Raw genomic sequence first — 12,609 nt, 5'->3', positions numbered from 1 at the left:
TGTGGTTTACCAGGCTCTTCTCCTCATACTCTGAGTTCTTTGGTAGTTATTTGTCTTTCTCAAGCAACTCCCATTATCAGAGATCCAGGGAAGAGGAAAGGTGGGGACAGAGAGAAAGGAGGAGAAGTGTAGAAAAGAGTAAGCTGCTTGCATTGCCCCTTTAAGTAGGAATTTTTAAAAAAATGATTGGGCCCATTGCCCTTTTAAAAGCCCTCCCTCACTCCCTTCCTAGTGACTTCCGTAGGAAGCCAACTGGGATTTTCTTCTAGCAGCTGAAAAAAAAAGACAGGGGACAATCTAGAATGCCCAGCTCTGCAGTTTGTCTTCCATGCCCATTTATCCTGCGTGCACCATTCAGTCTATGACCTGGCTCTGCCCGCTTGCCTTTTCCCATTTATAGAAATGGGATCCTTGCAAAAAACCAAACCAAAACAAACAAACAAAAAAACAGAAATGCACAATACCATTACAGGCCTGGATAAGGATTGGGTTCAAGTGTCTATGAAAGGGCATGCTGGGTATAGACCGGCTTGGGGCCCTTTGCACATTTGTATTTATTAGTATGCAAAAGCTGCTTTTATATACTTGTGCAATGGAGGGCAAATCAATCTCTACCCTGTTCTGAAAGGTCTAGAGTAGAAGAGCACCAACTCAGTGGCTTCCTATTTTGAACTTTAACTGAGCTTTCCAAGGTGCTGAACTTATTCAGGGATAAATGGTAGCATCTTGGAAAACTCCTGTAACAATCGGATTCAAACCCGGAGCAGATCCGTTACCCCACGGACATCAGAGCCTACAGTCTCCACCAATTGTGACTTGGCCGTTCACTCGGAAATAGCAAGTTGCAGGAAACATAGGTAGTTGCCAAGGTTTTGGACTACATTTCCCATAACCCTTCATTGTGGTCTAGGCTGGTGATGGATAATGGGGATAGTAGTCCAGAACCACATAAAAGGCCTGATTCTGCACACCATTGTTGTCATGAGTTACTGAGAGGGATGAGACAATGAGAGAGCAGCCAACCTACCATTCGAAAGTTATTTCATAACTCAGAATGAGCTACTTTATTAGTGTAACAGTTAATGTTTTCCAGATATTTTTAAAAGGGGTTCAAGGGGATCTTTTTAGTGGTAGCTGGCACAGGAAATATTCATTTTTTAAAAATATATCTTTTTGTCCCGCCTTTCTCCAAAGAAAGGCCGTTTAGAGCATTCAAACACAACCTTATAGCTAAAAAAAAGTGAATTATTCAAATTTTAAATGAATTAATAACAGAATATTAAACATCTTAGGCGACAAAATGCAAACCACCTTGTTTTAAAACCTAGACGATACGTCACTTAAGAAAAGCCTGCCTGAAGAGAAAGGTCTTTGCCTGCCTCTTCTCTTCCAATTCTTTACAGGCTTTTCTTAAAGGAATGTAAATAAAAAAGCGAGGAGATTAAGAACTAATGCATTTAACCAAGTGTTAAAAGGATATTCCATGGGCGCATGGTTTCCTTGGATATGAAAGGACAGACGTGTAACTGCTCCCTCGGCATAAAGGTTTTCCAACGGCAGAATTTCTGCAGCATCATCAGTTACCTAAAAGATTCTTGCTGACTTCGGATGCTTTTGAAGTAACCTTCTCAGTTCTGGGCTGGTGGCCCGTAATTTTGGTACGAGCTTTTCATCAGTTTACAAACCTTCCTTGGCTTCTTTTCCTGTTTCCACCCACCCACCCACCCAATACTGACGGGCACCGTTTCCAGGAGCTGAAGCCATCATCTTCCAATGCCTGTATAAAACCTGGCCCAGCTTTACAGGCTGAATATCAGAGGGGAAAAAAAACTTCTTAACTGTTAGAGTAGTACAACAATGGAACCCATAACCTCAGGAGGTGGCGAGCGCTCGAAGGCTGGATGCATTCAAGAGAAAATTGGACCGCCGTCAGTCAGATCTGCTTTGATTTGGGTTCCTGCCTTGAGCAGGCGGTTGGATTCGATAGTCTTGCTTGTCTTGTCCATCCTTACACTTGATCTGTTCGAATTCCTTCATTCCTGCCCATCGGAGTCTCGGTCTTCAGATTTCGTGGCTGCAGTCTCCCGTTTGGATTGATGACCAAACCAAAGTCTACAACATCTCTTAACTATTTCAGTGTCTTCGCTGTCAGCCTTAAAAGAGAGAATATTAACCCGAATACCTGGGACAGGTAAGGAAAAGCTAAGGCCTGCGGCAGGTAAACCGAGGTGTTCGGTGAACTGGGTTTGGAAATCCAGCTCAAGACCTGTGCATGGATGGAAGGGTGTGTTGATCTTGCTTGCCGAACCTGGCCTGCTTCTGGAAGCGAGCACCAGGATTATGTGTGTTTTTTTTCCGTGGCGTTGTGTCGCCGGACAACCTCTGCCGTTGACCGAAGGTCAATTATATAATTGCCCCCCAACGGGTGGCCGGGATGGTGCCGGTATTTCTTTGGGGGAAAAATGGCGGTGGTGGTTTTCTTCCCTCCCCGCTCAGCGTGTCTGCGGTGAAGGTCAAATCCTGCCCTCCTTGAAATCAATAGGAGCTTTGTTACTGACTTTGGGGCTGGATCAGTGTGCGTGTGTGTCTGTGTGGGGCGGAGGAGAACGGGGAGATTAATCTTTAATTGCTTCTTGGCTGAACTTCAAACAGCCCTGTCTTTTTCTAGTAATAAGATTTTTTTTTCCATTGTGACCAGAGATGCTGGAGGATGTAGGCCATTTTCCTCCCCTCAGCTTTTTTTGTCGAAAGTTAAGCGTCCTCCCTCCCTCTCACAACTTTATTTTTTCTTTGATGAAAAGTTGGGATTAAAATATGCGGGTAGTCAAAGCGTGCATTTGAATCGCAGCGTGTTTTTTTTGCCCTCACCTGACGGATCCCGCCTTTGGCTCTTGGTGGCTTCGCCGCTTTTAACGGGCATATGGGACCAATTATTTATTTCCTGCAGAAATGAAAGTTAAGGCGGGTCGGGAGCTGCTTTGAATTAGCGTTCGAGACGATCTTTGGTTTTGAAGGGGATCAGAAATTCCTGTGCATAAAAGAACTCTTAATTTATTTATTTTTTTAATTGAAAGGGTAGTTGATAAACATTGATTCAGTCTGAATGGGAGCATTAAAAGATCCCAGCTGACTTTTTTTTAAAAAAGGGAGGAGGAACCAGAGATTCAGAATTTAAATGCAGCCTTGGGAAGCTTAACAGCATTTAAAACATGTGTCCTGCGCGTTTGGAGAGAGAAGAGGCGTCTCCGGGTGGGAACATTATTTCTCCCAAACACACAAAAAAAGATAGGCGATCCATTCCTAGCAACGAAGCGCAAGACTGAGCTATACGTTTACTGGGACATTTTTAAAAAATTCAAAAATAAGTTTGCCCAAGAAAAACCTTTAGGCATCTTGAAAGCTCATTTTATTTTTAACTTTTGCACTTTTTCAGCTGGCCCTGCCCACTTTGTGAATGTAATGATAGATGATAGTGTGGTTTATCATAGGATTCCTCTTTGGGGCATATTCTGAATTTCACCCTTTATCTAACTGGGAAAGAAGGAGGTGAAATTTCAGAGGGAAAGGCTAAAGATCATCGGTCCCACCACCCTCACAGGCGTGCTTGGTGGGGACCCGGGAGAGGGCCTTCTCTGTGGCTGCTCCTGGACTGTGGAACTCCCTCCCACTGGAAGCCAGGCTGGCCTCATCTTCACTTGCCTTCCGCAAGCTGGCAAAGACCTTTCTCTTCAGGCAGTTTTTTCCTCAGTTGTAGACAATCTAGGAGAGGTTTTTCAAACTGGGTGGTTTATGGTTTCATTGCTTTTCAATCTGAAAAAGCTTCTAATGGGTTTCAGGAGGACACTGAGAGCTAGAATCTTGACTTTCTTTTTAATTGACCAGGATGGTTATCTGGATTTTCACCTTTCAACCTCTGGGCTTCTGGGACTTTGGTGGAGCATTTAGATCATTTCTAAGATGGACGTCAGTAGAAGTTTGTCAGTATCCTTCTTAAAATGTGGTGTCCCTAACTGGACACACAATACAGTGCTGAATAGAACTAGGACCTCATGAGATTTAAATACTATACTTCTGTTCATGCTTCCTATGCTATATTAGCAAATGAAAAATGGAAACCATCATGGAGAGGAGTGGGAAGAAAGATAAGCTAGGAAATGAAACTATGAAAAAGTATCCATTTTTTTGTTGTTGTTGTGGGTTTCTCGGGCTCTTTGGCCGTGTTCTGAAGGTTGTTCTATCCTTTTTTGCTTTTGTTTTATGTTTCTTGCACATACTTTGACAACCGGGAAATTCAGGGGATTTAACTATCACCCCATCCCACTTCTTTTGAGTGAGAGACAGAGCATTGGGGAGAACCTGCCTCATCTCCGTCTGGACTAGACCAGATGCCCCTGGCCATGTTCTCTTGAAGAGTCAGAATGCATTTGTTTTTTCTGCTGCAGCGTCACACATCTGGCTCATGGGTTCCACTTGTGATCAGTTAAAACCGGCCCCCCTGATCCTGCACCCACGCTCTGCTGCCCGTAGTTATAAAGACTTTCATCACATCAGAATTCTGCTCATCTCCCCCCTCCACTTCTGAGAGCCAGAAACTTCGTTTTCCATTTTATAGGCGGCTCTTTGGCAATTCCAAAGAAACATGTCGAAGCGGACAGAAAGTAACATGTACTTACAGTACTGCCCAGCTCTGATTTTGCTTTCACAATGTAAACGCAGCTCGATGCAGAAATACAAATCAAAGGATATCTGCCAGGTGGTTGTCTAAATTTATCTCAAAAGCCTCCAGTGTTGGTGCGCTCACCACCTCTCAAGGTTGTGGGTCCCATTGTCTCTAACAGTTAGGAAGTTTTTCCTAACATTTCCCGATATTTATAATAGCCAAAAAGCCTGCACCCCCTTCCTGCCATGGTTGCATTTAAAAAAAACACTTTTAATGAAGTCTTCCCTTCTTACAAATCCGAGGCTTCTTTCGTCTCCTGAAGAGCCTGTTTCTCATGCCTGTCTTATTTTATTTACTTATTTAAAATATCCCCACCACCACCTTTCTCCTTAAGAAGGACCCAAGGCGGCTTACAACCTTGAAAGACGGCATTGAAAGTTTCAAACAAGGAGTAGACAGTTTCGAACAAGGAGTAGACCATGAGAATTAACATCATTAAAAGACAGTGTTTAAAGCTAAGGGCAATATGTAGACAAATATTAAAAGAGAACGAAAAAAATCAGTCTAAGAAATGGGAGACCCAAGAATGGAAAACACAGTCGGAAATACAAAAGCGTGGATGAGCTTGGCCTTGGTCTCCGGTAGGAATCCTTCAGTTTCGAGAGACGATGGTAACGTGTTGTGAATAGAGGACTTGGAACGGCATCTAGTGTGGCTGAGAAGGCCAATTCAAGAGTGACAAACCTTTCTACACGGAAGACAAATACAATCTGTCCCCTGTCCAGCTCCCTGATTTTGCTGGTTTCGGGACTGCCTCTTTGACTCGGCCTGCTGGACAAGGGTCTCTTCAAATTGGGAGAGGCCATGATGCACTGCCTGCCTCCAGGCTGGGCGCTCAGAGGTCAAGGTTTCCTATCAGTGGAGGTGCTTCCTAATGGTCTCCAGTGACTTTATATACATGCTCCCAACTCCCCCTTTTTTCTGGATCAGCTGCTGGTCCCAGTTTAGCTTTCATCTCAAGTACCTTTTGAGTTCTGTGCAACCATCTCATTGGGGACCTTAAGAGGCTCGGAAGACTTGCTTTCTTCATCTGAGAATTTGGTGTATTGCTCTTTTCATGTGTGGGAAGGATCTGGCGTAAAGCACGCTCATCTGGTCCCTGGAAACTCTGGATTGGTGCGCTTGTGTTGAGGGACACGAACACAACTCAGAAGAAGTACACTTGCTGTGGTTGTGTCCCTCACATTGTCTGGTCCGCAGGGCTCCCTGAACTCTCAAATGCTTCTCTTCTTTGGCCGTTCGAAATGAACAGAATCTCAGGGTTTAGAAGCCGTGTGTTTTTCCCCTGGAGAAGAACAGCCAAGGAGAGCTGTTTACCTCCACGCCATAATTTCACGTGTCCTAGAGGCAAATGGAAATGAGATAGGCGTCTCAGTCTCATCCACTGGGGTTTTATCTTTGTGTGGTTTTTTTTTTTTTTTGGATCCTGGAAAAAAAAATTATTTGGTTGCCTTTACCTGGGAGAGATGACTGCTCGCTAGTTCCTTATCTATATGCTTTCTCTGATGTTGAAGCGTAATAAAATATCTTATTCGGTGGTGGTGGGGGAGTCATTGGATACGGCAGGATTTTTTAAATCTTTGAAAGGTAGTCATAAAGAGGAGGGTCAGGATCTGTTCTCGATCATCCCAGAGTACAGGACATGGAAGAATGGGCTCCAAATTATAGGAAGCCAGATTAAGGCTGAATATCAGGAAAAACTTCTTAACCGTTAGAGCAGTACGACAATGGAACCAATGACTTCGGGAGGTGGTGAGCGCTCCAACGCTGGAAGCATTCCAGAGACAATTGGACAACCACCTATCAGATCTATTTTGATTTGGATTCCTGCATTTATTAGGAGTTACATTCGATGGCCTGATAGGCGCTTTCCGACTCAATTATTTTGTGATTTTATACAGAGCTCTTGTCTTTTCACTGAGGCAGTAAAACGTACGTCTAGACTGCAGTGCTTTAGATCTGTGGGCTGCGGCTTCGAAGTGATCCCTAAAAAATAATTATTCCCTGCCTGTGGAAAACTACCATTCCAAGGAAGAAGGTTAGACTGTCACCTTTCTACCTTGACCTGCAAGATTTGGGCTAGCTTTTCCTCACACCGCAAAACCAAAGAGGTTGTTGAAGATGAAGAAGAAGTTTTAAAAGTTACAAGACGTTTGGGTTCGAAACGGATAAACATCTGGCTCACAACTGCCATGATTTGGTAATTGTTGAAAGGAAGTAGGCCTGGAGAGCAGATGTGGTAATATCTGGAGATGCTGGAACTCCTCCCCTCACTCCGTTGAGGGGTTGATGCGAGGCCAAGCAATAGCAAACCAGACTGTAGAGGATGTATACAGGATCCGTGGCACCGGCGCTCAGTGTCTTGTGGATCATCCACATTCACATTGAATCCAGATCTTTTAAGGAGGGATTGGCCTCCCTGCTGAACTGGTTGTGGATAAAATTATGAAACTGGAATCCGTTGGTGAGGTTTCTAGTGGAGGCGTCAAGCCAATACACTTCTTATGCTTGACTCTGAAGATGTGGAGATGCAGCCTTTTGTATTTTTCAAGCAGCCTGAAAAATATATTATTGTTGAATTTATAAAGAATGAAGACTTCCTGGGAGCAAATGAGACGGGATGTGGGAGAGGTAGGCGTGTTAGCCTGTACAAGCCTTATAGGTTGAAACAAAAATAAAAATGAAATAGAATCGTAGAATAATAGAGTTGGACGGGGTCTGTAGGACCGTTGAGTCAACCCCCCTACTCAAGGTAGGAATCCAAATCAAAGCAGATCTGACAAAAGGTTGACCAATTTTCTCTTGAAGGCCTCCAGTGTTGGAAAAAAAATCACCACTTCCTGTGGTCGTTGCTTCCATTGTCATACTGCTCTAACAGTTAAGAACAACAAATGAAAAAAAATGCAGTGGCATCTTAAATACTACCTGTTATATTTTAATGTGAGCTTTCGTGAATAAAATCCACCTCCTCAGACATAAGAGAGAGAGATAACATGGCAAATATTTATACATGGCATTAAAATCTAATTTCTTGGTTGGTAAGAAAGTCAAGGGGTATTTAACAGTGGGTCGAAAGCCTGTTTGATATTCAGATCTGTTTCCATTGAAGCTCATCCTGTAAAGGGTGTAAGGACCTCTGGCCGAGAATAACAACGGTAGGAATAACGTGAATATTAATTAATCTTAACATTATTATAAGAGAGAGATTGCAATGGTTAGGAACAGGTTAAACACTTAAAAACAAAACAAAAACAAAGCAAAATCATTGCTTAAAGGCAGATCCAAAGTATATTCTAGAAAGTGATTCTGAAGTTTTAGCTGCCCATCAGACACTTAAAAGAGATGTAGGTAGACTGGCTTCCCTGGGGAGGGGATTCCATCATGTACATGGTGCTACGGATCGTGTCCGGGCTGATCTAGGCATGAACCTAGGCTTTCAGATTGGTGGATATGGAACACAGAGGCTGTCCTGGGCAGGAAGAGGAGGCAGGCTTCCAGATATCCGGGCTGTAAAGCATTTAGGGCTTTGTAGATCAAGCCAACAGCTTGAATTGAGTTTGGAAGCAAATTGGAAATTTCTGCTGCCGGTTCAGGACTGGTGGTGTGTGATTCTTCAGAGTGATGGTCTGGGTGTAGCTTCCAAACATTCATCAAAAATAACCTCAGGCAAAGTACATTGTTGTTATGAGCTGTCACGTTGCCTCCGACTTACAGTGACCCAATGAAGGGGTCCTCTCCAGAATATCCTGGCCTCAACAGCCCGTCTCAGCTCTTGCAAACTCAAGCCCATGGCTTCCTTTAGAGATTCAATCCATCTTGCGTTGGGTCTTCCTCTCTTCCTGCTGCCTTCAGTTTCTCCCAGCGTTATTGTCTTTTACAAAGCATCCTGTGTTCTCGTGATGTGCCCAAAGGGGGACATCCTCAGTTTCCACATTTTTTGCCTCCAGAGATAGTTCAGGCTTGATTTGATCTGGGACCCACTCATTCATCCTTCTGGCTGTCCAGGGTATGTGCAAAGCTCTCCTCCAGCACCACATTTTGAACAAATCAATCTTTTCCCTGTCAGCTTTCTTTACTGTCCAGCTTTTATACCCATACTTGATGATCAGAAATACAAGGTGGATCCAAGACTCACTCCCAAGCGGTGAACCTGGTCCTTTGGATGCGATGCAACCCCATCCAGAGGAGCTTTTATCCCAGTCCCTGTAATCCTAAATTCCTTTTTCTTAACCAACAACAAGACTTCTGTTTTGTCTTGTTGGAGTCTCTGTTTGCTTGTCCTCATTATTAATAAGAATAACAATAATAAGTCTGTTAATAAGAATAACAAGAATAAGTCTGTTAGTAAGAATAACAAGAATAAGTCTGTTGATAAGAATAACAAGAATAAGTTTGTTAATAAGAATAACAAGAATAGGTCTGTTAGTAAGAATAACAAGAATAAGTCTGTTGATAAGAATAACAAGAATAAGTCTGTTAGTAAGAACAACAAGAATAAGTCTGTTGATAAGAATAACAAGAATAAGTCTGTTAGTAAGAATAAGAATGAGTCGTGTTATCTTTAACACAAAAAATAAAAGAGGATGCTATAGCCATTAAGGAATGGGAGAGGCCTTAATCTACAAGTCCCACCTCCTTGTTTATTTATTATACTTGCATGTCACCTTTTCTTCAATGATCTCAATAGGATATACAAAATGAGCACAGCATAGCTCTGCTCTCTATTTTTCTCTTGCAACAAATCTGTGAAGTAGGCCAGGCTGTGGGTGTGTGACTGGCCCCCAAATCCATTTCACAGCTTGAGTGGTGATTTGAACTCTTGTGCGCAATGCACTGACCCCTGTCCCACACTGTCTTTTCAAGAAGTGGATGCCCCTTGCATCTTATCTCTCCTCTCGTTTCGGCTTGATTTCAGGTGATGATGGCGCTGCTGGGGAAGCTCTCCGACGGGCCACCCAACCACTCCAGGCCTGACCAGTGGCACTTGGTTTTCTCTCAAAAAGAGGAAGTCATCACCAGTTTAGTATCTGCCTTAGATTCCATGGTAAGTTTCTGTTTGTTTGCTGGACTGTATCTGTGGTTTATTTCGGCGGAGAGAGAGGAGCAGGTATAGGCCAGCATCCTATTCCAGTTGAGCCGCTCTGGCATTGGCTGGATGGTGGGTCGATGTCAACACTTACGTCAATCCCATTGATTTAATGGGTTTACCTTAGTGGGAACGAGCAGTAAGATGCTAGTTATAGAATATTAAAAAGGTGGTTGTTATGTGCTGGCAAGCCGGCCCTATCCATTAGTGATCTCCAGAAGGTCCAGAATGATCTCAGCCGCCCTGCTCAACTCTTGTAACCTCAAGCACGTGGGTTCCTTTAGGGCAGTGGTCCCCAATCTTGGGCCTCCAGATGTCCTTGAACTACAACTCCCAGAAGCCTTCACCACCACCTCTGTGGGCTAGGATTTCTGGGAGTTGAAGTCTAAGAACATCTGGAGGTCCAAGGTTGGGGACCACTGCTTTAGGGAGTCAGTCCTTGTCCTATGCAGTCTTCCTCTTAAAAGGCAGCGGTAAATAAAAATGGATTTCCATGCAGAAGGTTGGGTGAAAAATGTATATTGCACACCCTCAAGTTGGAATTGACTTATCGTGACCCTAACAGGACTTTCAAGGTAAGTGAGATGTTTAAGGAGTGCTTTTACCCAGTTCCCCAGTGAGTTGCCATGGCCAAGTGGGGATTTGAACCCGAGTCTCTTGAGATCTAATCTGCCCATTACACCGCATGAGGTATGAGGTGGAGATGCAGCTTGGGACATGTATTTTGTGAGCTCTCAACTCCTGAAATCCAAGCCAGCATGACCAAGGTTTACATCTGTATGAGATGGACAAAACACATCTGCAATCTGTTTTATGAAGGTCACCAGTAAGTACAGAAAGAAAAGTACACATGCCACGTTTTGTATTCTTGTTGCATCAAGGTGTCCCTACGCTGACCTGATCAAAGAAGTCCGTTCCACTCAACATTCACTGCCGCTGCCACCATTTTGAGGAGGTTAATCCATAAAGATCCTTGGTCTTTAGAAGCAGGAGGTTCTGGGTGGCCTAAAGCCTCCAACATAGCCCCATAGTGCAGGAAACACAACAATGGGCTCAAATGACAGGAAGGTGGATTTCGACTGAATGTCAGGAAAAACTTCCTAACTGTTAGAGCAGTACAGCAACGGAACCTATGACCTCAGGCAGTGGGTGAGCACTCCAGCACTGGAGGCATTCAAGAGAAATCTGGAACTCCCCTTGGTCAGATCTGCTTTGATTTGGATTCCTGCCTTGAACAAGGGGTTGGACGCGATGGCCTTATAGGTTCCTTCCAAGTCAATCATAGCCCCCCCCTTCAAACTCAAATACAGTAGTGTTTCGCTTAACGAGCGCTTCGTTTAATGACGAATCCGCATATCGACGATTTTTTGCGATCGTTTTTGCGATCGAATTGCGATGTTTTAAATGGTAAAACATCGCTTTGCGATGATCGGTAAGCTGTTTCGCTTACCGATTTCCGCATAGCGATGTTTTTAGAACAGCTGATCGGTGGCTCCAAAATGGCCGCCAGGTTAAAAAAAAATGGCCACTCGCTGTGTTTTTGCCCAGATTCCTCACTTACCGGGCAGTGAAAATGACGGCCGTATGGAGGATTTTCGCATAACGGTGAGTTTTTTGCCCATAGGAACGCATTAAACAGGTTTTAATGCATTCCTATGGGCTTTCCCCCCCCATAGCAACGAATCCGTATAGTGACGATTTTTGCTGCATGGATTATCGTCGCTATATGGGGCACCACTGTTTTCCATGATTCTAAAGCTAGCCTATGTAGCTTCGGGTAAACTTTGCAGTCTCAAGGCTAAAAGAAGGAAATGGGAAGCCACATCTGAGCATTCGATACCTAGAAGGCCCCGGGTAAGATCACCATAACCCAGAATTGACTTGGCCGCCCATCCTCAACGTTTGTGGCTCTCCTACTTTCAAAGATTCTTCACTTTCCTGAGTTCTACAGATGATTTTTCTGTGGAGGCTGGGGGGCCCTCATGCTTCCTATGTGTTCAGGGATCGCCAGCCATTGGCTGAATGGCTGTGATGTCACAGCATGTTTGCAGAGCAAATGCGATTTTTGGGTCCATTAACAGAACTATATTCTCCAAATCCTATGAGGTACTGGTGCCCCCCTTATTCATCACGGCTTGGTCCTCATCGCTTCAAGAAGGAGGCCAACCCACTGGTGCAAGTTCAGAGGAGGGCAGGAAGGATGATCAGGGTTCTGGAAACCCTGGGAGGAAAGTATCATAGGATGGCGGCCAGCAAACACAGCTTCTGGGTGGGAACTGATGCAAGAAATTCGGCTATGAACTTGGTTTGAATTGAATATGGTCCAGGAAGCTACTGTTACTTTAAGCTTCTTTTGTGGGGGGGGAAGCCTCTTCAAGGACTCCAGTGAAAATGTCTCCCTCACATCCAGCGCCAGGCAGGGCTTTTGAAGTGAATCTTTAAAAATACATATTGTGGTTTCGATTAACCTTTATGTCGGAATCGGCGGTTTTGATCATCCCTCGCGTTCTGCCAGCCGCTTCTCCCCAGAAGGACGTGGCTGCTCTTATCTCGTAGGACAAAGAAAATCATTTGCATGAACATCATTCTTTTTGGGGGGGAATAAAAAAGACTTCTGGTTTCCCTGTAATCAACTTTGTGATTTTTTTAAAAAAAGTCCTAAGAGAAACCGATTGAGATGACAAAAAAAGAGGGAGGGGGAAGCGTGGAAGAGCCTTCCGACAGTCAAATGAATTTGAAGGTAGACTTTAGAAGGTGGTGTGAAAGGTTTTCGAACATACCGTATTTTTCGCACCATAAGACG

At 44.0% G+C, this 12,609-nt stretch overlaps 1 protein-coding gene across 4 annotated transcripts in view; it reads left to right on the top strand.

The window, feature by feature from the left end:
* GTF2IRD1 (GTF2I repeat domain containing 1) overlaps window positions 1-12,609 on the top strand; it is a 74,438-nt gene that overhangs the window by 24,209 nt on the left and 37,620 nt on the right. For 3 of the 4 annotated variants that reach the window (XM_072978442.2, XM_072978440.2, XM_072978441.2), the window contains one exon: window positions 9,636-9,764. In XM_072978442.2, the coding sequence (XP_072834543.2) occupies window positions 9,639-9,764 (126 nt within the window). In that variant the 5' untranslated portion in view covers window positions 9,636-9,638. Of the gene's footprint in view, window positions 1-9,635; window positions 9,765-11,782; window positions 12,547-12,609 lie in introns of those variants that run through there. The other variant, XM_078378912.1, reaches the window with a different exon arrangement.

This window comes from Pogona vitticeps, chromosome 7, assembly GCF_051106095.1.
Source record: "Pogona vitticeps strain Pit_001003342236 chromosome 7, PviZW2.1, whole genome shotgun sequence".
NCBI lineage: Eukaryota > Metazoa > Chordata > Lepidosauria > Squamata > Agamidae > Pogona > Pogona vitticeps.
Note: the sequence above shows the minus strand (reverse complement) of the source record. Positions and strands in the feature narration are given on the sequence as shown.